The sequence below is a fragment of the Syngnathoides biaculeatus genome, chromosome 5 (assembly GCF_019802595.1).
Source record: "Syngnathoides biaculeatus isolate LvHL_M chromosome 5, ASM1980259v1, whole genome shotgun sequence".
Taxonomy (NCBI): domain Eukaryota; kingdom Metazoa; phylum Chordata; class Actinopteri; order Syngnathiformes; family Syngnathidae; genus Syngnathoides; species Syngnathoides biaculeatus.
Window position 1 is genome coordinate 7175009 of NC_084644.1, and position 27284 is coordinate 7202292.

Below are 27284 nucleotides of genomic sequence, written 5' to 3' on the forward strand. Positions count from 1 at the left end.
AGTCTGAGTATCTGTTTACATTGTGATCGGACAAGCACGCCCTTGTGAACTGTGAGCTAACATAACAACACGCTAATAAAAAAAATGGGCAAATGGGGACCGCGCGGTGGATTCACCGATTAGCACAGCCGCTTCAAATTTCTGAGGTCGGGGGTTTGAATCCGGGATCTGGCCTTTGTTTGTCTTTCCCGTGTTGGCGAGGAAACTTCTGGTCACTCCAAGTTTGCATCATGGTTGGGAAACAAAATTTGCAGTATGTAATAACCATCCACCCATCTATATTCTTTGTCGCTTATCCTCACGGGGGTCGCGGGGAGTGCTGGAGCCTATCCCAGCTGTCGACAGGCAGGAGGCGGGGTACACCCTGAACTGGTCGCGAGCCAATCGTAGAGCAGAGACAAACAGCCGCACTCACAATCATACCAAGGGGCAATTTAGAGTACAGTGTGTAATATCCATCCATTTTCTTTGCCGCTTATCCTCACGGGGGTTGCGGGTGGTGTAGACTATCCCAGCTGTCGACAGGCAGGAGGCGGTTGTCAGCCAATTGTAGGGCACACTGAGACACACGCGCAATCTCACCTAGGGGCAATTTAGAGTGTCCAATTAGTGTTGCAGGTTTTTGGGACGTGGGAGGAAACCGAAGTGCCCGGAGAACACGCAAACTCCACACAGGCGGGGCCGGGATCGAACCCGGGTCCTCAGAACTGTGAGGGCAACGCTTTACCAGCTGTTCTACCGTGCTGCCTCAGTGTGTAATAAATAAATAAAAATACAAATAGCCATAACGGCAGTTATCATTCATTCATATAATGGAAAGGGTCCAACTTTTACAATGAAATATTCCTAAACCTCCCATGCATGGAACATACCTAAATATTTTCACGCGCAACAATTTAGCAAATATAAAAGTAAACAACATTGTAGTTTCTATTGGGATCCAGTACAAGAGATCAATTCCTAGAAACTCAACAACAAAAACATATTTGCTAAAAAAAAAAAAAAAAAAAGTAATCATCAATTAGTAGATCAATAAATCATTGCGAGTCGTACTGATTGCGTGGGACTGAAATGCATTTTGAAACAACAGAAAGCAAAAAGGAGGTCAATATTTGTTCAGAAACAAGAAGCTGTTGATTAATTTTCAGTCTGGAATGCAACATGAAAAACAACCTGAAATCGGATATGGGAAGTTGATGAAGTGCAAATAAACACGGACGCCGGCCATGGAAAAACTCCTCTGGGCCGCATTATTGTACTCCACACAAAACCAGCACCTGATTACATATTGATTAATAAAGCTTTATTTCTTTCACAATGTTCATATGAACACAAAACACACACACAAATCCAAGTCGAATAATAGTCATGTATGAATTTGCCAGGTTAAAATATATTGCATCGATTTGCAAATATTACACGTAGCGTGTCAAAAGTCTTTTTTCATTCTTCGCCGCCAGGCCTCGATCCGCCGCGCCCCCTCTGACAGACCGAGACAGGTTTGTGTCTGCCGGTTTCCTGTCGAGAGGATCATCATCACTCACAGCTTGGCGGCGTTCCTCGGAAACATCCGGAATAACGGATGTCTGGAGAGGGGCCGTGGATCAACCTGTTACCGAGCGCCGACACAAAGAGAAGACGCAGGACACGGCTGACACGAAAGGGCGACGTGTCCAGAACAAGTTCGGCGGAGCAAGTGGGTATCTGTATACATCCATCCGTTTTCTTAGCTGCTTATCCTCACGAGGGTCGCGGGAGTGGTGGCGAATGAGCCATCCAGTCCATTTTTTTTTTTATTGGTCAGTAGGTCCACCAGGTTGCTCATGTTATCTATCTGCCTTGGTGGCACAGTAAAATGTCATCCATCCACCCATTTTCTTAGCCGCTTATCCTCAGAAGGGTCACGGGGAGTCCTGGAGCCTATCCCAATGGGCAAGAGGTGGGGTACACCCTCCAATCATGGTCGCCAGCCAATCGCAGATCCTCAGAACTGTGAGGCCAATGCTTTCGAGCTGCTTCATCGTGTCGACATGTAATTTTATTCATCCATCGATTTTCTTAGCTGCTTATCCTCACGAGGGTCACCGGGAGAGCTGGAGCCTATCCCAGCCGTCAACGGGCAGGAGGCGGGGTACACCTGAACTGGTCGCCAGCCAATCGCAGGGCCCATAAAGACAAACAACCAATCACACTCACAATCATACCAAGGGGCAATTTAGAGCACGGGGGGCAGAACTCGTTTTTGTCGCGGTCCACATTGTCGTTACAGTTTCCCCTCAGAGGGCCGTTATGAATGTGAAACCATGAAAATCTTTCACCTCGTCATATTTGCAGATGAAATTTATGACCTGGTTTTGTAATCATAAACCAAGGGTAAGGAGTTTTTCAGCTATTGCTGTTGTTTGGGATTGAGACTGAATATTGCTTGCAATATCTCAATGTTATCATTTATGATGTGACGATATGAAACTTTTTTTTTTTTAAATCATGGAAGTTGATTTTCATAAATTTCCTTCGCAGGCCACATAACATCGTACGGCGGGCCAGATTTGGCCCCCGGGCCTTGAGTTTGACACCTGCGATTTAGAGTGTCCAATTACTTTGGCACGTTTTTGGGATGTGGGAGGAAACCGGAGTGCCCGGAGAAAACCCACGCAGGCAAGGGGAGAACATGCAAACTCGATAGAGGCGGGTCCGGGATTGAACCCGGGACCTCAGAAGAAGTCTGCAAATCTTTCTACGGAGAAAAGACAGAAGGATCAGCGTACGGCGGCATTTTGCGTGGCGGGTGTGAGGGTCAACACTCACCTTCCAGCGCGCGAGTCAAGCAAGGAGAAGTGAAAGACGCGACACGTCGGGAATTAGCCGGTGACGGACGACAGATGGCAAAGCTTCTCCGCCTTTTCCGTCGCTCCCTCTTCTCGTGATGCATGACGTGTTATATTTGCCAAGGATGACAGGTCAACGTTCTTTTTTTATTGGTTCGGTGGACCCATCAGATGTTCGGAGAAGGATGGCATCCACTGACAACTGCCCGCAGTGCTCTATGAGTGGAAAATGTAAAAAAAAAAAAAACAATAATAATAGATGAACACAGAACAATATGAAATATATTGTATAATATAGCCTTTGATCACACGTCACAGAGTTGAAGCACTTAAGGAAGCGCAGGACTCGCTGAAGGCGAGCAGACTTAATGCGTCACACTTTTTAACTTTGCTGTCAAACAAGTGTAAAAATAACTTCTGCATATTCGAGTATTACAGTAGAATCAACTCAAAATTTGACAACGGGACCCTGTGGCAAACGCGTAGGCGGAAAATTACAAAAAGTACGTACGGCATGCTAGTGGCTATGTCGTGTGCATTTTAGTCTTTTATGACATCATTTTGGCGGGACGGTGAGTCAGCTGGAAAGCGTTGGCCTCACAGTTCTGAGGTCCCGGGTTCAATCCCGGACCCCGCCTGTGTGGAGTTTGCATGTTCTCCCCGTGCCTGCCTGGGTTGCAACTTGGTCTGCAAACGCGGTGGACCCACTGATTTAAACAAAAAAAGACTGGATGGCGCATTGGCCACCAAAACTGAAGATTCCATCCGCCACCTCGATACTCCCAAAACCACCATGTCGACTTGTTATCGCCAGTTTTGTGGCTGTGAGAAAACATTTCAAAGGTAAGTTACTTACTTTAACACTGTTAAAGTTTGTTTGTAAAGTCTTTTTTTTAAATTTTTGATGAGCTTAATTCACTTGAACAAACTTTTGTTACCGTTGTTGTTGTTCACGGTTTACCCTCTGGTTCACCTTTATAGGCCAACGGTTTTTCGCGAAAAAGCGATGTAGATATATTCCCAAACTTCATCAGCGGATAAGCAAGAAAACACATTTTCTGTGAAATTTATGATGAATTTCATAAAACAGAACTTTTTAAATGTGAGGAAACAAGTTGAAATTTTATGTCTGAAATATGACTTCGTAGAGACAACAATGTTTAGCATGTATTTTCCCATTGCGACTCCTTATTTCCAAATGTATAACGAACTGATTGACTTAAAATTTCATGTTTTAATGACAAAAAATGCAGAGTTTTTTTTTGCTATGTTATGATGATAGTGCTTCACAGGGTATTTTGGGAAAACTTAACATATCACGGAAATCAGGCCCTAGGTAATATGCAAGCTTTCTTGGTAGTCACGGTGTTTTAGGTCTTTCCTTTGCACTTATCCTTTTTTGTTTTACCAAGTCGAATTAAAAATCCTTGTTGTTACCAGAACTGAAAAAATGTCAACCTCACACGACCAGTTTAAATTCTACATGCCAAATATTGAGAAAAACCCCGCCATAACCAACCTGTAAACATGTCCTCCACACGTTTTGGGGGTACCAAGATGGCGACCAACTGGCTTCAACCAATCAACACACTCGATGTGTATGCGCTATCCATTTTTTTTTTTTTTTTAGATCAGTGATTTTCACTTTTCTACTACAAGTACTACAAGTGGCATGCAAAACAATCACGGGACGTACAATTTAGCTGTATTTAACTTGAGTACTTTAAACTAAACTTGAAGTGTTTATTATAAAACATATTTCAACTTTTCTGTACAGTAGATTTTATATTTCAAGTGTTTTTTTTGGTTCAAATTGTATAATGAAAGTGACTTACAATAACAGATACATTTTAAGAATAAAATGTCAAATTTCTGATGAATCCATAGGCCTACTATAAAACTATTTGCATTTAATTCATGTAATAATTGCTGGAAATTTAGTGAAGTACTACTGAAGGGGAAAATTGTCTTGTATGTTATCAAAAAAAGAGCCCTCAACCAAGAATATACATCATAAAACAAAAATGTCAGAGACAAATATATTTTAAATGTTTATTAAATCTTTTTTTTTTTGAATGGATTCTATTTATTTAGCATATCCATCGATCTATCAATTTTTTTTAACTGCTTATCATCACAAGGGTCACGGGGAGTGCTGGAGCCTATCCCAGCTGTCAACAGGCAGGAGGCGGGGTACACCCTGAACTGGTCGCCAGCCGATTGCAGGGTACATCCAGACAAACAGCCGGACTCAGAATCACACCTCGGGGCAATTTAGAGTGTCCAATTAATGTTGGATGTTTTTGGGATGTGGGAGGAAACCGGAGTCCCCTGAGAAAACCCACGCAGGCAGGGGGAGAACATGCAAACTCCACACAGGCATATCCGGGATTGAACCCGGGACCTCAGAACTGTGAGGCCAACGCTTTCCAGCTGCTCCACCGTGTCGCCTTACTTAGCATATGACACTATATAATTTGGAGAATTGTTTACATGAGTGGTGCTTTTAAAATGTTCAGGCATATATTTTCATGATACAATTCACCATAAAGTCTTTGAATTCAACCTTTTCCAAATAACCCAATGAAATATTACAGCGCGTTGGCTTCTTTGGAGAAAAAAAAAATACAGTAAGAGCAGTCTTGGCCTGACAATGATTTATGTAGGGTGCTGTCACCTCTCCGTTCTAATTTGCATGGATCATTGTTTAACATTTAAAAAACGAAAAAGAAAAAGGGCCTTCTATTTAATTCACTGTCAACATGAAGAAAAGCAGACCCGCAGACTTGTCATGTCAAAGCGATAAGAACACGTACGCACTTGTTCAGCGCAAAATGAGGTTGGCATCGAGTTCAGAAGTGGCCGGTTTTGGAAACCAACCAGGCGACATCACTTTCTGTACGTTAACAAACTTCGGTTTCAAGATGAATTTCCGTTGAAAGAAAATACACCACCAAACACAGCAGATAAAGGAAAATTCACATTTAATTTCCGGAACACTTAACAGCAACATGATTTTTGGATTTACAATTAAAAAAAATTGAAATACAACCTGTACCGCAATACAAGCTCACCAGCATATAAATTATTTTTCCGTTAATTTAATTTCACTCTAACGGTGAGTCCTCTGACAAAAGTACACTCATGTGTACTGAGGAACTTCACAGAGTCACCATTAACATTTAATATTACTCACTTTTAATACCAAAGATGCATCGCAGTTGAGCGGGAAAACACATTAGGCTAAAACCTACCGCGATGTTTTCTTAAAAAAATGATGACCCTCGTCAGAATGTAAAGAAAAGGGTTTAATTAAAAAAAAAAAAAAACTGCCCCTGTGGCAAAATTTAGTGTTTTAGTGCACGTTATAAACCACACTTTGAGTTGTGCAACACTGAGTTTTGATATTCAATGTACCACTTTCGATTAAATCTAATGTCACCACACTATAAAAGGATACAGTGAAGAAAATAAGTATTTGAACACCCTGCTATATTGCAAGTTCTCACACTTAGAAATCATGGAGGGGTCTGAAATTTTCATCGTAGGTGCATGTCCACTGTAAGAAAGATAATCTATAAAAAAAATAATCCAGAAATCACATTATCTGATTTTTTTTAACCGTGCCAATCAGTATTTGAACACCTGTCTATCAGCTAGAATTCTCAAAGACCTGTTAGTCTGCCTTTAAAAGTCCACCTCCACTCCATGTGTTACCCTGAATCAGATGCACCACTGTGAGGTCGTTGGCTGCATAAAGACACCTGCCCACCCCATACAATCAGTAAGACTCAAACTTGGAACATGGCCAAGACCAGAGAGCTTTCCAAAGACACCAGAGACAAAATTGTACAACTCCACACGGCTGGAAAGGGCGACGGAGAAATTGCCAAGCAGCTTGGTGGAAAAAAGCTCCACTGTTGGAGCAATCATTAGAAAATTGAAGAAGCTAAACATGACAGTCAATCTCAATCGGAGGGGAGCCCCATGCAAGATATCACCTCGTGGGGTCTCAATGATCCTTTGAATGGTGAGGAATCAGCCCAGGACGACACGACAGGACTCGGTCAATGACCTGAAAAGAGCTGGGACCACCGTTTCCAAAGTGACTGTTGGTATTACACTAAGACGTCATGGTGTGAAATCAGGCATGGCCCGGAAGGTTCCCCTCCTGAAACCAGCACATGTCAAGGCCCGTCTTAAGTTTGCCAATGACCATTTGGATGATGCACAGGAGTCATGGGAGAAAGGTTTGTGGTCAGATGAGACCAAAACTGAACATTTTCCACAAACCATGTTTGGAGGAAGACGAATGATGAGTTCCATCCCAAGAACACCATCCCTACTGTGAAGCATGGGGGTGGTAGCGTCATTCTTTGGGGGTGTTTTTCTGCACATGGGACAGGACGACTGTACAGTATTATGAAGGGGATGGCCGCAGCCATGTATTGTGAGATTTTGGGGAACTTTCCCTCAGTCAGAACATTGAAGATGGGTCGCGGTTGGGTCTTTCAACATGACAATGATCCGAAGCATACAGCCAGGAAAACCAAGGAGTGGCTCCGTAAGAAGCATATTAAGGTTCTGGTGTGGCCTAGCCAGTCTCCAGACCTAAACCCAATAGAAGATTTCTGAGCGACAGCCCAGAAACCTGCCTGATCTAGAGAGGATCTGTGTGGAGGAGTGGGCCAAAATCCCTCCTGCAGTGTGTGCAAACCTGGTGAACAGCTACAGGAAATGTTTGACCTCTGTAATTGCAAACAAAGGCTACTGTACCAAATATTAACATTGGTTTCTCAGGTGTTTTAATACTTATTTGCAGCTGTATCACACAAAGAAATCATTAAAAAGAAAATCATACACTGGATTTTTCTTTTTAGATTCTCTCTCTCTCACAGTGGACATGCACCTACGATGAAAATTTCATACCACTCCATGATTTCCAAGTTGGAGAACTTGCAATATAGCAGGGTGTTCAAATACTTATTTTGTTCACTGTACTCATGTACCACTCATGGCTTTCTTGAAGAGACGACGAAAAAAAAAAAAGTTCCCCGGCAGATAGAAAGACTAGTTGGACCCAATTTCTGTGAGGGAATTTGAACACAAACGTGTGGAAATTTCACCAGCTAAATATTTATGAACTGTGATGTTAAAAACACTTTTACAACTCAGAAGTGCAAAAAAAAAAAAAAATGAGTGGGCCACTTAAAGTTAAGGTGACCCAAGATTCTTATGGCTGCCATGTCGAATAGTTCAGCAAGTCTCCATCTGCATGTAAAACGCTGGAAGGCGAATGAAATCCAATACGCGATCACATCGGTCAGACTTGTCGGTAATGCAGGACGTAGTAGTCGTGGACGTACATCAGGACGGCAAACGGTTGACCGATTATCAGTGAAATCCACACTGCGGCGTTGCCGTAGTTACCGCGCAGGTTGTGACCAACAAACCAAGCTAATGGAAGCTAATGAAGAATAAAGAAAACAGCATTGATGTTTATTAGGAGCGGGAGAGAAGAGATTGTATTGTAACCCCAACTAGAGACCAAACATGCTGCTATGCTCAAAAGTGGCCAATGACCCATATTTGGTTATTTAAAACTTCAGTTTAAATGGATGCTACGAGTATCTCGACAAGGCAGTAGAAGGATGTGATTTCTCTCACACAGCCAATGAGGATTGTTAGTGATAAATGACTATTACGAAACATAAAAAAAAAAAATGTATACAACCCTGATACTAGGGGTGTCAAACTATTTTTTTGTCGCGGGCCACACAGGCCGTTATGACTGTGAAACCAAAAAAAAGCTTTAATCACCTCATCATCTTTACACAATGAACACTTTTTGGAATCAGAAATCAAGGATAACGTATTTTTCAACTATTGTTGATGTCTGGTAACACAAAAATGATTACAATATCTCAATGCTATCATTTATGATATATTTCAATTTTTTTGGTGCAGCTTTTAACAACAATCATGGAAGTTGACACACATGATTTGCCTTCACGGGCCACGTAAATCACGTGGCGGACCGGATGTGGCCCCGGGCCTTGAGTTTGACACCTGTGCCTTATATTTTTTTTCCATTTGTGATTACAAGTACAACTTAAACGAAAGTGAAAATACTAAAAGACAAAATGTATGGCAAAATAAGGATTTTAAAAACACACATTTACAACATTTGGGTTCAGAATTATCTTACCTGAGCCATCATGCCCATAAAGGCCCACAGCCGGAACATCCTAAGAGGGACACTCACGAGATACTAATACACAGATTGGGGGTGGGAGGGGAGGGGGTGGGGGAGGCGACGACAACAGATGGCAGTGAATACTTGAAACTTTACATCTGCTTCCAAATGTTTGCATGAACAGAGGGTCAGTTCATGGGCTCAGCTGTACCTCGTGAAAGAACGCCGACAAGAAGAAGACTGCTGACTGGCTGACTATCTTACTAAAACCTCTCCTCAGCAGCGGCTTGTAAAAGTGCCTGCAAGAAGAAAACGACGTGATGTGGCTTGAAACGCAGCAGTGGCAAATCAAACCCTACCGGCCATGGAATAGTATTTCAATATTACTACCGTAATTTGCGGCCTACAAGCAGTGACTTTTTTTCCCCCCATATGCTTTAAACCCTGCGGTTTATGTGGTGATGCGGCTAATTTGTGCAGTTTTTCTAACGGCCGCAAGGGGGCACTCGAGTGGAAAAGTTAAGAATGAGACCGGTGGAATATATGTGCTGAGGAAGTGACTTTTACCGGCCCTGTTAGCGCTGCGCTACCGTTAAGTGTGTTGCTGCTGTGTAACTGGCGTGTTTCAGTGATATTTACCACTAAGTTTTATTTTATTCGGCCCTGTTAGCGTTAGCGCTAGTGTTAGTACTAGCTTTAGCGCGGCGCCCTAGTGTAAAACTCTTTCTGAGTACCGTCTTTGTAAATATCTCGTGTTTCAATGTGGGCACTTGGGGCTTTTACACAGCTGCGGCGTATGTATGTACCAAATGGTATTTCCTTCACAAATGTACTTGGTGCGCTCTGTAGGCGGGAATTACGGTAGCTAAGCAGTAGCATGTTCAATATGCAGTTGTGCCTTGAAATACAAACTGAAACTCATGGAAACGCCAGTAAGCCACTCACTGAAAAAAGTTTTTATTCAGAAATAGCACTACAGTAAACTAATTTATTGTGGCAGTTACATTTCAGAAAACCCCCACAATAAACGAGTGGAGTTGATGAGCACAACACTGACCTATATATATATATACACACACACACACACACACACACACACACACACACACACACCACACACACACACACACACACACACACATCTATATATATATATATAAAAATAAATCAGTGATGCATTGAATTTACAGTAAATGAACTGCAGTATAGTGAGGGATTACTAAACGTTAATTTGGCGGATCACTTTAGGCATTTGTTCAAGCAACTGCATGGGGTAAGACAGATATCCAGTAGTCCGTTTAAAATAAGGACCTGGACAGTATTGTTCTTGTTGTTTTTATATACCTTGATAAAAAAAAAAAAATAATAATAATAATCAAAATAATGATTAAGCATTTTCATTGACTGAAATGAAACATTCATTAATAACTGTAAAACAAGAGTTTACTTTGGATAATGATGGAGCGTTTCCTCTTAGGGTCGCGTTTGTATATCTTGTTTCACGTGTTGTACTTGTGACTAGCACTCTATTAAGTCATTTCCAGAACACGTCATAATGTCATGTACAGTCTGCCTGCATCAAACCAAATGCTCCCCTGAGTTTACTTCGACAAATTCTGCTGCTTTCTCTCCAAATTGAAGTGTGGGAATAACTCACCGGAGACACCACTTGTGAACGGGGATGTTCCAGTTCTGCCAGAAATATGTCACCGACTCAGAGTTCCTGAAAGATGAGTCAGCAACAACAACAAAAAAAGGATACTAAGGGTTTACAGAGCCTAAATAATGGAGCAGTGGGTATGACACTTCCATTAATACTGACGGGGAACTCTTTCTATGACACTTATAATACCCACTCACACCCCAAAGGCGTCGCAAAATGGTCAACTGTCAATCAACCCTTTCACAGCCTCGGTTTAGAGCTAAGCATTAATACCAGTCAATGAGAAGAAGTGAAAATTAAAATATCGAAAACAACATATTTACCACCAGTCTTTGTAGAACTGTCGATCCCCGAAGCGCAGAAGCTCTGCTGTGAAGTTCAAAGATGAATGGAAGAACCAGTAGAAAAACATCAACCAGAGCAGGTGGTTTGGAACCTATAGCCAAGCAAGGATCGTCTCAAGTATGAGAAGGATATATATGGCATGAAATAATATAACAATTAACAGCTTGCCATCTGCTATCTGCAAACCCCAATGCAACAGCCGCCTAAAGTTTACATTATTTTACTCACAGCCAGCCTTAAAAGTCTCTCAGTCATCCGAGACAGATCCATGTCCTACAATACAAGACAGGAAAGAGGTGACAAGGTTAAATATTTAAACCATTTTTTAAACCCGCATGCCATACTCGATACTCACCTCCAGTGGCTTCATTGAGCTTTGAATGATGGGAATCATCCACTAGAAGAGTGAAAAGTGAAAACAGAGCTAGGAGAATTTCTGACACGAACTATAGAGCTCGTGCACCTGATGTCACCATTTTCACGGCGCCATATTGCCAGTCAAAAAGAGCTGCTCGACAGTGCGGGGGACATTGAACCGGAGATGAATATTCACAATGCCCGAGACTTGTTGTGCTGTTGGTTGTTACAACAGACGAGACAAATATTCAAAGAGGTCCTTCTGTAGAATACCAGCTGAAAAGGTCGATGGATTTCGACACTTAAACGTGATGGATGGTGCCCAACCAAATACACACGACTGTGTAGTGATCACTTCATTTCATGTTGGAATTATTCTTCTCAATTTCAAATGACCAAGAAGTATATATAATGCCGAGTTGGCTCATTTGAGAACAACGCGTGGAAAAAAAGCAAAACAAAAAAAAAAAACAGGGAGTCGTCTCCAACGTACACAGAAGCGTGTTGCAGCCACATGTTAATCTTCGGTAAACCTCTCCCCCGACAGACTTTTTTTTCTTTTTAAATATGCATTGTTCTCAAATGAGTCCAATGTGTATTTAAAAAAAGAAAAGAAACCATTGGTCACACAGAGGTTAATGTAGGTTAACGTGTGGCCACAACACGCTTCCGTGTACACGGGCTGAAGGCTATCCCAGCTATTTATTTTCTTTTTTTAAATACGCATTGGACTCATTTGAGAACAATGCATATTTAAAAAATTAAAAAAAACGTCTGTCACAGAGAGGTTTACCGAAGTTTAACGTGTGGCTGCAACACGCTTCCGTGTACAGACGAGCTGACTCGCTGTCTTTTTTTTTCTTCCCAATCATAGTTAATGAATGCGAGTTTGTGTAAAAACAGGGGTCATTTATTTAAATATTGGTATTTGTAATTAAAAAATCTGAGTGGCTCGATCACTATGTGGGATTTATTCCTTATTGAGAACAGCTCCAGCAACGAAGTATTTGTATGGGTCCAGACTTTCAAACTCTTCTGTGTAAATATTGACGACTTACTCACCAGATCCATGTGTAGATCCAGTTGTTCAAGACAAGTGTAGGAGCGTTAACAGTCCAATTTCTTATCGGCGAAAACATCCACTTCGGCATTAAATACGGGTCCTCTACGCCAAGTGTCTCTCATTTTTCCACGTACCTTCGTTTATTCTCGCCTTCTAATTGTTTAACCGTATCGGACAAACTTCTGGGCGTGGTGTTTCAAAGATATATTTTCGTGTCATCTCCAACTGACTGAGCATTGAGGAAGGCTTTGCTTGACTGGCAGCATGGACAGTCACGTGACTTCGGTGACGTGGGTGCACAAGCTCTATAATGGCATTTTAAAATGCAAGTGCACCTACCTGTTGCGTTAGACCCACCAACATCTGGATGAGGAATAGCTGAGGACAAACACGGACAGGTGCAACGTTATGGTATGAGTACTAAGAAATGTTAGACAAGAATAATTTGTAGAATATTCCCAAGGACACTAAAAGATACTGAGCATAACCCGGTATTTTCCCTCAAGTAATTCATGTGCTAATGTGGATGCTAACTGATTCAACTAAAAAACGAGTCGAGTCACAGAGAATAGTTTACAAGATGAATAAAATATCTCCTCACCATCTCAAAAAGTCTCCTCATTAGGAAACCCATGCGGATCTTGGGAGAACGAGGAAAGTTGAGCTCATAACACAGAGTGGGAGCAAAGACAAAGTAGTACAGGTCTGTGGATACACACAAAGAGGAGCTCAATGTGATTTATTATTTTACAGAAAAAAGCCAATTAAAATAGTAAAAGTTAATAGACACAAACACAATAAATGGTGGATTTAAGTACCTCTTATTGTAAGGTTACCAGGGTAACAGACTTTACAGCCATCTCCATTGAAGTACTTTGATGATGGACCTATAGAGAAATTTAATAATAATAAATGTAAAATTCAGAGATCCTGGAGTAACATACGCCTGCCTATAGATGTCACTGTAAGAACACGAGGACAGGATGGAGCCATGTTTGCGTGCGGGCGTGCAACTTACACGACAGCGACCTCGCTAGTTTCTTTGCCTTAATGGCGCTCAGCTCCCGACACCACATGTTGACGTCCTTGTAGGAGTAAAGCTTTAGGAAGAGAATGGTGTAAGTACCGAGTACGAAGGCGCCGCCAACTGAAGGAGAGGAAGAGAGGACGACAGGAGGCACGTTAACTTCCATCGCATGGACGGCACAGTGAGAAATATGTTGCGATACTGAGACTGAGGATGGAGCAGATCTTTGCCACACTCGCGCACTTTATCGCGCTAATACAATCGCGCACGTGCGGTAGGCACACAAATAAAAGACGGTTGTGCCACCAGGGTGAGGTTCAGGTCAGAACACCTGGCGTCAAGTCACAGCCGATCCTATTCATTCGCCATCTGTCTCCCTGGCTAACGCACCCTCCAGGCAGCTACTGGTGATCGGAGTGCCGCACGCAATTATGAGGCACCCTTTCCATCCAATTCATAAAACTGACATTATGTCTGTCAAAGACTCAAAGATTAACACCTAGACTCGAACCTATGAAATGTTGAGGTGGATCCGTTTACCGTAGCAAAGACAGAAGTTTTTCCCTTTTTTACATTGGCCGCTGTGCAGGCAGGTGTCTGTGCATATACATTGGTGAGCTTACACTTACACACACACACACACACACACACACACACACACACACACACACACACACACACACACACACCACACACACACCCTCTTGTACTGCCCTTCCGGTGTCGACAGCAGAGCGAGGAGAACAGACAGATACGCTGACTCCTTTACTCATTCACCTCCCACTAAGAGGAGAAGACAGGACCAGAGGAGAGTGGAGAGGACAAAAAAAAAATGAAAGTGATACTTTCTGCCTTTTATGGTGTTTGGACATTAAACTAATCTCAATGCCAAGTCAACATCTCAGAGTAATACATGCAATAGAACAACCAAATTACCATGCATTTGCAAGAAACCCATTATCTGCTTCATAATATGTCTCATAAAATTATACATGGCTGCGCTAGACCGATGACTAAAGGACAGAAGCAATGCCAAGAATATGTACTTACCATACTGTATTATGTTAATGGTGTGAAACTTTTGGGGGTTAGACGACAACTGTGACCTTGATAGGGAATTTTATTTACATCTCCCAGTTGATTGCAGTGAAGGACAAAACAACTTTTAACAGCATTTGTATCCAGCCCGAGGAAGAAACTCGATGTGCACAGGTTTCTGAGAAGACTGTCGCTTGTGCACACACACATGCTGCACTTACACACACCCAAAACCGCAAACAAGTGTCTGCAGAGCCACACAGAAAGGGAAGACGAGACCTGCACATCCTGGAGACAAAGTAATGCTAAATAAGGACATGCCAGCCACGACCATACGGGAAAGGCCAAGTCCTCAAGCAGGTCATTACCAAGTAGTCTACCAACATCTAAACAAGGATGGAAAAACACAAGGCTGGTAAATGAGACAAAGCAATGGCTTTACAGTGCAACCTTTTTAACGTTGCTATGGATTTTTTTTTCCAAAGGATTTTTTTTTTTAAATAGAGCTAATCTGCGTCGACTGATCATCAAAACACACGGACAATCTTTGAAATAACATTTGAACATTCTTAATGTTCATACAAGTGTGATAAAAGTTTTACCAATTAAAGCAATAAATGGACCTTTTCGACCTGTCAATCACTCGTACAATCATAGCCAATCAGATAGCCGCATTGTCTTAACCCCTGGCTTGACACGCCCATCTCGCCATATTGTCCCACAAGCAATGCTGGTTGTCAGTAGCGTGCGCTTAGAAAAGTTCATGTTACGAAGAAAATGGTCCTCAGATGCGCTTGGGGAACGTGCAATTCTGATGAACGATATCCGGCTAGGTTACAAGGAGCCCGGTTGATTCATTTTCCAAAGCCTAAAACACAGTTGAGGAAATGTCTACGATGGATTAAGGCTCGCGGAAGAGTGCACGTACAACTCAATGTGGACAACATAAACAAATACAAGGCTGTATGTTCGGAAGTGAGGGAAAGATGTTGAGGTTCTCGCTCGGAGTGACCAGGTTGGATAGGATTAGAAGTGAGCTCATTAGAGGGACAGCCAAAGCTGGATGTTTTGGAGACAAGATTCGAGAGAGCAGACTTCGATGGTTTGGACATGTTCAGAGGCGAGAGAGTGAGTATATTGGTAGAAGGATGCTGAGGATGGAGCTCCCAGGCAAAAGAGCGAGAGGAAGACCAAAGAGAAGGTTTATGGATGTGGTGAGGGAAGACATGAGGGCAGTTGGGGTTAGAGAGGAAGATGCAGGAGAGAGGCTAAGATGGCAAAAGATGACATGCTGTGGCGACCCCTAACGGGACAAGCCGAAAGGAAAAGAAGATATTCGGAAGTGAGGGAGAAGTATCTTCTCTGAGTTTAATTGAATTATTATCAGTGGTTTATACATTGCTGGAAAACAACTTTCACTTTGTTAGTGTATCACTGACCCCAGACACCCCAGACTGGTTGCCAGCCAATCGGAGGGCACATAGAGACAGACGACAGTCACACTCACAATCACACCTAGGGGCAATTTGTAGTGTCCAATGAACGTTGCATGTTTTTGCGATGTGGGAGGAAAACGGAGTGCCCAGAGAAAACCCACACAGGCACGGGGAGAACATGCAAACTCCACACAGGCGGGTCCGGGATTGAACCCGGGACCTCAGAACTGTGAGGCCAACACTTTCTAGCTGAGCCATCGTGCCACCGGCTGGAAATCCCAAGGACCCATTTTGAAATTGTGGACCTCATGAGAGCTGTGATGACGGAGTTATGGAGGATTCCTGAAGAATTCTTCCAGGAACAGATAAAGGCAGGACAGAAAACACAAGGAAACTACAAAAGACTTCAGGGGGATTAATTGCGAGAGGGAAAACCTGTCCTTTGTGGCTTGGATTTAAATATATCTTTTTGAGACATCTGTCCTTGAACTTTTGTGATAATTCTGAGGTTATCCATAATGATGTTTCAGACACTTTTGTGTAACTTCAGGGATATACCCGGGATAACTTTCTTTCGGCTTGTCCCGTTAGTGGTCGCCACAGCGTGTCATCTCAGATGAATGCTCATATTTGTTTGGCACAGTTTTTACGCCGGATGCCCTTCCTGAGGCCCCAGTGAGAAACGAACTCATGACCCCTGGTTTACCAAACCAATGCTCTAACCAATGAGCTATGGGCCCCCCCTCGGGATATTTTTGCTTAGTTTCCAAATTTGTACTAACATTCATTCAATTAAAATGTTGTCATACAACAAATCCTAAACATGCATACTAAATTCCACGTGTTAGTTAGTGTATTTTGAAGCCTACTGTGCAAGCATGAGTAATACTGCGGGTTCCAGTGTGTGCCCATAGCTTCCATCATACAGGGTGACCCCTCGATGACCCTGTTCTGCAAACCGTGCGCTCTTTGGCAACACCTCCCTTCCACCTCTTCTCTTCCTCCGCCAGCTGGATACAATCCAGTCATGACCAACTGGCCCATTACCACTAACCGGCTCCAATTATGAGGAGACGTCTTTTACTGCACAATCAAATGGGTCGGCTGCTTCTTTGAAGGACAAAGACAGGAGTGCACTCTTAATCTTTACTGTAATTACATTATTTTCTATACTGCAAATATCTATGTTGCAGGCACTCAGAGAGAACAGAAAACAAATTAGTACTTTAGTCAGCTAGCTTGTCACCCTGCTATCTAGTAAGCAGGTAAATGGAAGCCAGGAGAAATGATACTTTAACAATATACAATAAATACATTAAAAAAAAAACATTTTACCTGAGGTCGTGGAGGGCACCATGAGGACCACTGCGGCGGGGAATGTCAGCATAACAGTCATATTAACACTATGGACAAGAAAGCCCACATGCTCACCATATGAACCCTGGACAGGAGGAGACAGAAAGACACAAAGGGTCAGAAGGGTTGCTTGGAATAAATAAGCCACCGATGTCAAACGTATGGAGCGTCCACTGACATTACAGGTACCGATATACTGTATTGAGCAATTGACATTACATGACAGAGTTCTAACACGACTACATAATATCTTTACAAAGGTAAACATCTTTAATTTCTTAGGTTTTGAACAGACTAAGCATAACTCAATGGACTAAACGCAGACTGTGAAACTAATTTTCTGTAATTGGCAACTAAAAGCAGTCACTCACATTTGAAAACTGTACAGGTGTGGTCAGTCATGCCCGAGATATAAAGGTTAAGGGTGCGGTCCACCAGTCATCCCCGGAGATATAAAGTTGCGGGTGTGTGTCCTGTTTGTAATTTTGAGTGTACCCCTTTAAGAGTGGAGGGGGGCGGTGTCAGGTAAAGTAGGAAGCAGCTTGTTGTTAGAGACCGTGTGCGTCTGTGTACATACCCTCGCGTGAAATAGTTGAGACCTCTCTGCAGACAAGTCTGACGCATTTGGCAAAAAACATACCCCAATATTATCTGGAATACGCGAGAGAGAATCCACTTCAAACCTGTTCTGTTCAATCGCCATTTTGTAAGCTTGTGGGACATGGTTAAAGGGGCGGAGCTCAAGATCGCCATCGGAAAGGTCCATTGTATGACTTGCCTCGTTATGCTACAGGTACTTTATGCCCCGATGAGTTAAATTTATGATTCTGTAGTCATTTTCATCACAGTCCTCCACTTTGGCACCACTGGTACCTTTCTGAGATGGTTTGGTTTAATAAAGGTTGGGAAACATCTTTAATTTCTTAGTTTTTGAAAAGACTATGCATGACTGAATGTACTAAATGCAGACTGTGAAACTAATTTTCTTTAAATGACAACTTGGTGGAGTACAGTAGTCAGGACTAAAAGCAGTCACTCACATTTGAAAAATGTACGGGTGTCGTCAGTCATGCCCGCAGATATAAAGGTTATTGGTATGGTCCACCAGTCATGCCAGCAGATATCAAGTTGTCGGGTGTGTGTCCTGTTTGTAATTTTGAGTGAACCCCTTTAAGAGTGGAGGGGGGCGGTGTCAGGGAAACTAGGAAGTAGAAGTAGGGTGCGCTGCAGCTCGTTGTTAGAGACTGTGTGCTTCGGTGTTAAAAAAAAAAAAAGACGTCAGGCTGTGGTTCATTGTGCTGGATCGGTTTTCATGTGGGCTGAGAGTGCGACAAGTGTGCAATTGCGCAGCTTAGAGGGAACATTGGTCAAGACTACACAAAATAAGCGACGTCTTTCAATGTCTGTATTTCTACTCCTAACAAATTTTACGCCCGTGATTTTTTGTCCTCGACTGTGCAGATTTACGAGTGCGATGGCGCACGGACGCATATGCGCCTGTCAAATCATAATGTTCAAGAAAAGAATAATTTGAAAAAAGTTCAGTTTATGTGTGGTGTTTAATTGTATATTGAAAAATGCAGGTTTTTTGTGCATTTACCTTTGACAGCTGCCTCTCTGTATAAAGAGCCACCATGATAAACACATTGGACACTGTTGAAAAGAATAAATATCAACAATTCACATTGACTTTCCTAACAAAGCACAATTGTCTAAATTGCTTGTTCACATCTCATGATGCAAATGCTACAATCCCGGAATGCTTTGATATTGTATTGAAAAGGCATTACTTTTATACTACTACAAAATGCAACATTGCTTTTAGAAGGGAATTCTTTATGGAACGTGTTTTGTGACCATAAAAATCATTTGCAGTGCGAAGATTTCCCCTTTTAAAACAAAGACTGTTATTATTTTTTTACAAGAAAATGTTCCCGCCTTGTAACAAGCACACACACTGTCTCGGTTTTCTTCTCGCTGAGCCATACATGATCACACTTAATTTAACAGCAATTTTGTCAAAAGAAATGAGCTAGGGTTAGGGTTAGGGTTAGGGTTAGGGTTAGGGTTAGGGTTAGGGTTAGGGTTAGCTAACCCTAACCCTAACCCTAACCCTAACCCTAACCCTAACCCTAACCCTAACCCTAACCCTAACCCTAACCCTATTGCTTCATTGTGTTCTATTTTTCTTCATTACGATAAAGGATTATTATCTGGTATTTAAAAGTGTAGAAGCGAGCCACTCCAGTCTTTATGACCAAAAGCTGGACTTTGGGATTGGGAGTGATGGATACTAAGAAAATGAATATGAGTCAGGATGATTAAGTGGCACAAAAGCAGCATATGTTGCTTCTTTTCTTTGCAGCACAATACTTATGCAGTAAGTCAGTATATAGGCCAAGTGGGCATCCCTCCAGAGACAAAGTCAACTGCACCACTGCAGACTTTCACATTAGCCATTACAAAAAATATATATATGTGCCGGTGTGTGTCCCAAACAAAGGCAGGTTAAGTCACTTCTCATAGTATCTGTGGTCGAGTGGATCTCATGTAATAATCCATCCATCTATTTTTTGAGCCACTTATCCTCACGAGGGTCACGGCAGCGCTGGAGCCTATCCCAGCTGTCATCGGGCAGGAGGCGGGGTACACCCTGAACTGGTTGCCAACCAATCGCAGGGCGCATAGAGACAGACGACAACAGTCACACTCACAATCACACCTAGGGGCAATTTAGTGTCCAATTAATGTTGCATGTTTTTGGGATGTGGGTGGAAACTGGAGAAAACCCACGCATGCACGGGGAGAACATGCAAACTCCACACTGGTAGGGTCGGGATTCGAACCCTGGTCCTTAGAACTGTGAGGCCAGCTCTCTACAGCTGCTCCACCGTGCAGCCTCATCTAATTAATTGCACAGCTAAATTATGCTCTGTAAATGCCAAAGGTAATAATAAAATGCAGAAAATCAGGGTTCATCTTTTTGAGGACGTTATGATATTTTAATGTTTTAATTTAGTCTGAAGAATCATGCATTATCATTATCAATGATCATTTGACAATGATTTTTGCCTTTGGGGAAACCAGTGCTGCGTGTACCTACCAATTACCAGGCACGGCGCTGGCCAGCTGTACGGGTCCTTCAAGAATAAGGAAATAACTTGAATTGGGTCCACCAGCACTCCGTATCTGTTAAATCAGAATTAAAAAAAGAAAATGCAGAATTCAAATGAAACCACTCCAACCACTTAGCATAGCAGTTTCCCTTCAAAAAAATTCTAATTCAAAAACTTAATTATGTTCCAGGGTTTCAACAGCACTTCGAGAGGCACTTTGTCAAAGCAATAATTTCATTTTACGTAGCGGGACAGTAAGGATAGCAATTTGAGTTGTTACACGTGAAAAATTTCATGAAGTTATATGACAGCCATTTCGGGATTAATAAAAACTGCCAGAAAGGAAATTATTATTATTATTATTATTTTTTACATGGACTGCACATACAGGAACTGTAATGGACTCTGCATGTCGCTCTTCCATGCTTGAGGTAAGTTATGTTGACTTCGGTCCGCATGTAAATGCAAAGTGACAACATGGGAAATGTGACAAAACTGAAAACCGAGTTAACGCTGAATGCAGCAGTACACCATCGTATTTGTTGGAAGCAGACTCTCTCCATCCACGCTATTTTGACTTCGAAAAGTCCAAGTCCCGGGGTAACACAAATTTAAGATGGTGTCCCACTTGTGTGTAACATATGGACAGAGAAAACTGTTATGCCATTTCCCCTATTCAAACATCCATCCATCCACTGATTCATTTTCTTTTTGCCACTTATCCTCACGAGGGTCGCGGGGAGTCCTGGAGCCTATCCCAGCTGTCAACGGGCAGGAGGCGGGTACACCCTGAACTGGTCACCAGCCACAATCACACCTAGGGGCGATTTAGAGTGTCTACCTAATGTTGCATGTTTCAGAGATGCGGGAGGAAATTGGAGCGGCCAGAGAAAACGCACACAGGCACGGGGAGAACATGCAAACTCCACACAGGTGGGGCCAGGATCAAACCCATGGGTCCTCAGAACTGTGAGCCCAACACTTTACCAGCTGATCCACCATGCCGCCCCCTTTTCAAACAGAATATTATAATTCATGTTCCACTGATCCAATCAAATACATCTAAAGGAATAAAAAGATTACACTTTAGTACACAAAAAAAAAAAAAAACCCAACCCTACTTACCTTAACAGGTTTTCTAGGAAAAGTCGGGCATTGCTAAGTACCTGGGGGGAAAAAAAGTAGTTACAGGTTACTTACGTGTTTCTTTTGCAAATTGACACTTCTCACTTGCTATTAGTCACTTTTTTAATTAGTGGGATACATTCTTTAATTTCTTCAACGTTCTTCCTCTCCTCGAGTAAGATTTTTTTTTCTCCCACTTTTCACTTCATACATTTCTCTTGTCAGTCTTTTTAAATCTCTTTGGCTTGCTCACTCTATTTGTGAATGGATGGTGATATCTCATTACCCCACACAAAGGCTCCAAGCCTGGGGATGGGACAGAAGTTCAGTAGGAATGAAGGGGAAAAGCGCTCGCGATGAACACAACGATCTATGTTCAAAGGCTGGATTAGCGGCAGGCAGGCTTTGCTACAGCCTCATCCCTGCTCCTATTCTCTCACATTCAGGCGCTTCTTTGAGCAGAGAAGAAGAAATTCTGTAAAATGTGTTAACATACTCGCCTTTGCATTCAATCAATGTGGCGTACCTGGAAATAATCGGGGTTGTGCGAGTGCATAACGTGCATTTTATCTTAACTGAGGTACATCTGACCACACTGTCAAACTTACTCACAGCGCATTAAGGGGACTATCGATTGAAAACAAAAAACCTTGCCAAGATGGATATTTATAGTGTTTAAGCTGGCAAAAGACCAACTCTGACAAAGAGAAAGATGTGAATGCTCTCGAAGGCAAGCGGTTGTTTATAAAACTATTGTTGCCCTCTTTATTTTTTTGGGCTTCTCTAGCTCACAAATTTTAAGACTACACTGTGCTGAAGGGTCGTGAAATTAAATTAAAATGGCTGCCCGTCTTTAAATAATGAATATTAACGTGCCTTGGCATCATAAATGCATATACTGTAATTTTTACCTGATTATAAGCCTCTCCCAGTACATTTGTAAAAGAAATACCATTTGGTACATACATAAGCTGATTTGGTACATACATAAGATGCCCCTGTTTAAAAGCCAGACGTGGCCACATTGAAACACAAAATATGTAATAATAATAATTAAAAATACTTAAGAAAGACGGTAGACAGAAAGTTATAATACCTTAGCTTAGCTTAACACAGCAACAACACAGTAGCACGAACTGAGCTGGTAAAAAAAACAAACAAAAAAAAAAACAAAAAAAACCATACCGGTTAAAAAAAAAAAAAAAAAAACAGCCGGCAGCTACACAGTACCAACATGGTAGGACAGCATTAACAGGACCGGTAAAAAAACCAAACCAAAACATACCTAAATCACTGAGACGCGGCAGTAACACAGCAGCAATGGGCTAACGCGGCGCTAAAGCTAGCGTGGCGCTAACAGGGCCAGTAAAAAAACAAAACATGCTGGTAAAAATCACTGAGACACGGCAGTAACACAACAGCAACAGGCTAGTGCAGCGCTAAAGGACTGGTAAAAGTCACTTCCTCGGCACATATATTCCACCGGTGTCACTCTTACATTTTCAGCTCGAGTTCACCCTTGCGGCTGTTATGAAAAAATGCACAAATTAGCCGCAACACCGCATAAACCGCAGGGTTGAAAGCGTGTGAAAAAAGTTGAGGCTTATAGGCCGGAAATTACGGTAAATTGATTGGTGAGGTTATCTAGATTACCTGCAACCCTAATAAGGACTATAGTGTAGTGTTACACTTGCAAACTTTTTAGAAGAACAAATCTTTTTAGTGAATGAACCAAACCAGTTTCTGAAATGATTACTTCTTTTTGCTTGGCTGCCACCCACCTGTGTGAGGCGAGCAAGGTACCTGGGAGCGGAAAAGGGAACTGTTTCAGTTTTTTGTCACTCACTTTTTAATATTTGGCGAATAATCGATGACTAGCCGGCGTCCGGTAACGCCGTCCTTGAAGAGGAGGATATTAGTGAAATGAGTGATTCGTTCACTGAATTGGTGTACGGAGGAAGTCAAGTCCGTTTGTGATCCGCCAAGCCGTGATGTACTGGTACGATTAGCGATTCGTTTGCCAGAGGAATGACATACTATGCAGTGAGCGTGCTCGAGTGATTTTTAACAGCAAGTCCTGATGCCCTCGCGGGGATAGCTTTCACTGGCAGCCATTTTCTTCAAACTAATGGCTAATTTTGAGTCAGTCAAGCACATGAAAACGAGCACATACAGTATATTTAAAATAGATGTAAATTCCTAACAAATGTATAGATATGTATGTATGTACACATATAGATAATTCCAGTGGCACAGCTGTAAAGCGTTGGCCTCACAGTTCTGTTCAAACTCCCTGTGTGGAGTTTGCATGTTCTACCCGTGCCTGCGTAGGTTTTCTCCGGACACTCTGGTTTCCTCCCACATCCCAAAAGCATGCATTAATTGGACACTCTAAATTGCCCCTTGGTGTGATTGTGAGTGCGACTATTGTCTGTCTCCATGTGCCCTGCACTTGGCTGGCAACCAGTTCAGGGTGTATCCTGCCTCCTGCCCGATGACAGCTGGGATAGGCTCCTGCACTCCCGCGACCCTAGCGAGGATAAGTAGCTAAGAAAATGGATGGATGGAATCTCAGTGAGAGAGTTTGCACCCAACGACTTCAGCTATACTGACAACGACCTCTGAGCCAGACAGCTTCACGGCTGACCGCCCAATGACAGCGGGGATAGGCCATTGCACTCCCACGACCCTTGTGAGGATAAGTGGCTCAGAAAATGGATGGATAAATAATTCCCTCTGTCGCTAATGAAATTATGAAACTAATCAGAGGACAATGCCAGCCCTCCCTGTGTGGATTTTTGCATGTTCTCCCTGTGCCTGCGTGGGTTTTCTCCGGGCACTCCGGTTTCCTCCCACATCCTAAAAACATGCAACAATAATTGGACACTCTAAATTGCCCCTAGGTGTGATTGTGAATGCGGCTGTTTGTCTCTATGTGCCCTGCGATTGGCTAGCAACCAGTTCAGTGTGTACCCCGCCTCCTGCCCGCTCCAGCACTCCCCACGACCCTCGTGAGGATAAGCGGCTAAGAAAATGGATGGATGAATAAACTCAAAAGAAATCACTACCATCGGAAATGGATGGCTAGATGTCTTACCAGCATCACCACACACCAGTTTAGAATCCCTCTGTAGTTATTGTAACCACTGGATGAAGTCAGCAGGGAGTCCCGTGTCTTGTGACAGCTTGATGGGGGATAAAGAATAAAAAACAAACAGTTGAATTAAGTAATTGTCAGTAAAGGTGCGGTTTCAGCGGAATGGCAGACTTTGTAAAGTCATGTCTGTACAAATTCGAGACTCCTTTCAAACAACAGGTGGGCGTTGACTATAGACAACTATAGTATAGTTGACAGTTCACTCCTTGAATGCCAAAATATATTAAGATAGCCGCTTTATATTTCGTCGAACATAAATGTGTGAGGTTTAAATCAAGGGTGGTGGGACAAATGGTAAATAGTGAAGACGTGAACTCGACCCTCACCAAACTAGCTAAACATCTACTTTAGCTTCCATTTTTCACCGCTTGACGTTCTGGTCGAAGCTGGGTGAAAAACAAATATAACATTCCCTATTTTTTTTTTCCAAGTGTTATATCTCACCTTAATCTGTCATTTATGTCATTCTTGTGTTTCTTTTTGTCACACATTGCCGTGGGCCGGGTTGTGTCCAACAAGCGGTCAACTTTGCCCACTTCGCCGTCCGTTTTTAATTCGGCGGTCACCGAGAGCTGACTCGCCGACATGCACTTCTTATTCATCGGCTGCAGACTCGCTCCTCTCCCCGCCGCAAAAGCAGCCCGTCTCCTGCGACTGAAGGCTGTATTAGTGTCCGTATCTCCCATGGTGACCGGGGGAAAAAATAGCAACAACAAAAAAAGTTCAAGCCTCAAGTTCTCTTCGGTTGTTCAATTCGAAAAGTAGCATACATAATGCTGCATTTAAGTGACACGGGCCCAAATGAAAACGGGAAGGAAGTCCTAGTCGTCAAACAAATCCGCCCAAAAACTGGGATTTCCGCAGCTCCAAAACAGGTAGGGAGCGTCATGACTTCACTGCAACTGTTGTGACACGACTGCAGAGCTGTAATCTGACACTGTGACAAACTGGATGTTGTAAGTGTGTCGCAACTAAAGAAAGACGCACAATGACTATGCAGTGTTTCGCAACGCTCATTCATGTGCTAACGAACCTATTTTGCATTTAGAAAGAAAATCTACTAAACAAAAATGGCGACTAGATATCCTAGAAACAATGACGATGTCGTCTTCGTTTACTCACAAATTTGATTCCGCAATTGTGTGATATATTTGCCTTTTTAGTTGAACGTAAACTCGAATTACTCTTTTTTTTTTTTTTCCTTCTGAATCTCAGATAATATTATCTGTATCATATGATACGGGTTATCATTCCATTATCTGCTAGTGTAAAATCAATCATCATGGTGGTGTGGATAGATTTTAGACAATTTTCCTCAAAACTGATTGGCAATCACTTCACCATAATGGAATGCCAAACACTGAATTAAAGGGAAATATTCATCCTTGTGGCCATCCATTTTCTGAGCCGGTTATCCTCATGAGGGTCGCGGTCGTGCTGAAGCCAGTCCCAGCTGTCATCAGGCATGAGGCAGGGTACGCCCTGAACTGGTTGCCAGCCAGTCGGAGTGAAGGGAAACATATTGTTTAAAATAAATAATGTTATCACATCTGCCTCACAGTTCTGAGGGCCCAGGTTCAAATCATCTGTGTATTCTCCCAATACCTGCGTGAGTTTTCTCTGGGTACTCTCGTTTCCTCCCACATCCCCAAAACATCCATGGTAGATTGATTGAAGGGTCTAAATTCCTCATAAGTGTAAGTGCTTCTTGTTGTTTGTTTCTATGTGCCCTGCAATTGGATGGCGACCAGTCCAGGGTGTGCCCTGCCTTTCGCTCAGAGTCAACTGGAGGCCCCAGTGAGGATAAGCGATAAGAAAAATGCATGGATGGATGTTAATACAGTGTACTTCGACCAATGACTGACAAAGTATTTCACTTCTCCTGGTAACCCTTTTAGAGCCACTGCTAATGGACCTTTCCGATGGCGATCTTAAACTCCGCCCCCCTTAGTCATCTCCAACAAGGTTCCAAAATGGCGATTGAACAGAACACGTTTGAAGTCGATTCTCAATTGCGATAATAAGAGAAGATAATACCAGATAATATTGCGGTATGTTTTTTGCCAAATGAGTCAGACTTGTCCAAGAGAGTTCTACAGAGAGTTCTCAACTATTTCATGCAAGGATATGTTCACGGAATTAAGATTTTGGACGGAGCAGGACGCAAAGTGAGAGTTACAGCGAAATGTTGGCGATCGGTGCAAAAAAAGTTTGACGCCTCACAAACTTCATCTTGAAATCCAACAGGATAAAATAGTGGAATCGTACTGCGCATGTAAAGCAGGGTGAGTACTTTTTACTTGGAAAGATCACGAGTAATATCAATGTAGTCTTTATAAGTGAGTGGGTGTATTCATTTGACTGGGCTCGTAATTGAACCAGGTCCGATGTGATACAAATAGACATTTCTCTTGCATGACATCACTCATTTACGTATCCCTAACCCGACAAACATGACACACTTCATTCAGCAGGTCAGTGATACACTAACAAAGTGAAACTTGTTCTCCTGCAATGTATAAAGCACTGAAAATAATTCAAACTCCGAGAAGATACTTCTCCCTCACTTACCTTTGA

At 42.5% G+C, this 27284-nt stretch overlaps 1 protein-coding gene and 1 long non-coding RNA gene across 5 annotated transcripts in view; one reads left to right on the forward strand and one right to left on the reverse strand.

Annotated features, from left to right (window-relative positions):
• Positions 1–1266: 1266 nt before the first annotated feature.
• LOC133500596 (diacylglycerol O-acyltransferase 1-like) lies at positions 1267–25617 on the reverse strand. Of its 2 annotated transcripts, XR_009794961.1 has the most exons (18): positions 25152–25617; positions 24648–24735; positions 21551–21591; positions 20413–20498; positions 18910–18962; positions 17289–17394; positions 13471–13599; positions 13271–13339; positions 13054–13157; positions 12792–12830; positions 11388–11429; positions 11261–11305; positions 11011–11123; positions 10682–10747; positions 9236–9323; positions 9037–9099; positions 2809–3044; positions 1267–2737 (listed from the first exon to the last, which is right to left on the reverse strand). XR_009794961.1 is itself a non-coding variant. In XM_061819492.1 (17 exons), the coding sequence occupies exons 1-17, from the start codon at positions 25391–25393 to the stop codon at positions 8152–8154; spliced, it is 1518 nt and encodes a 505-aa protein (XP_061675476.1). In that variant the 5' UTR covers positions 25394–25616; the 3' UTR covers positions 5818–8151. The 2 variants fall into 2 exon arrangements, 1 of the variants encoding a protein (XP_061675476.1); XM_061819492.1 differs by lacking the exons at positions 1267–2737; positions 2809–3044 and adding an exon at positions 5818–8295 and having other exon boundaries at positions 25152–25616.
• Positions 25444–27284, forward strand: part of LOC133500602 (uncharacterized) — a 166012-nt gene continuing 164171 nt past the window's right edge. For 2 of the 3 annotated variants that reach the window (XR_009794965.1, XR_009794964.1), the window contains exon 1: positions 25589–25663. This is a non-coding gene — a long non-coding RNA (uncharacterized LOC133500602). The other variant, XR_009794963.1, reaches the window with a different exon arrangement.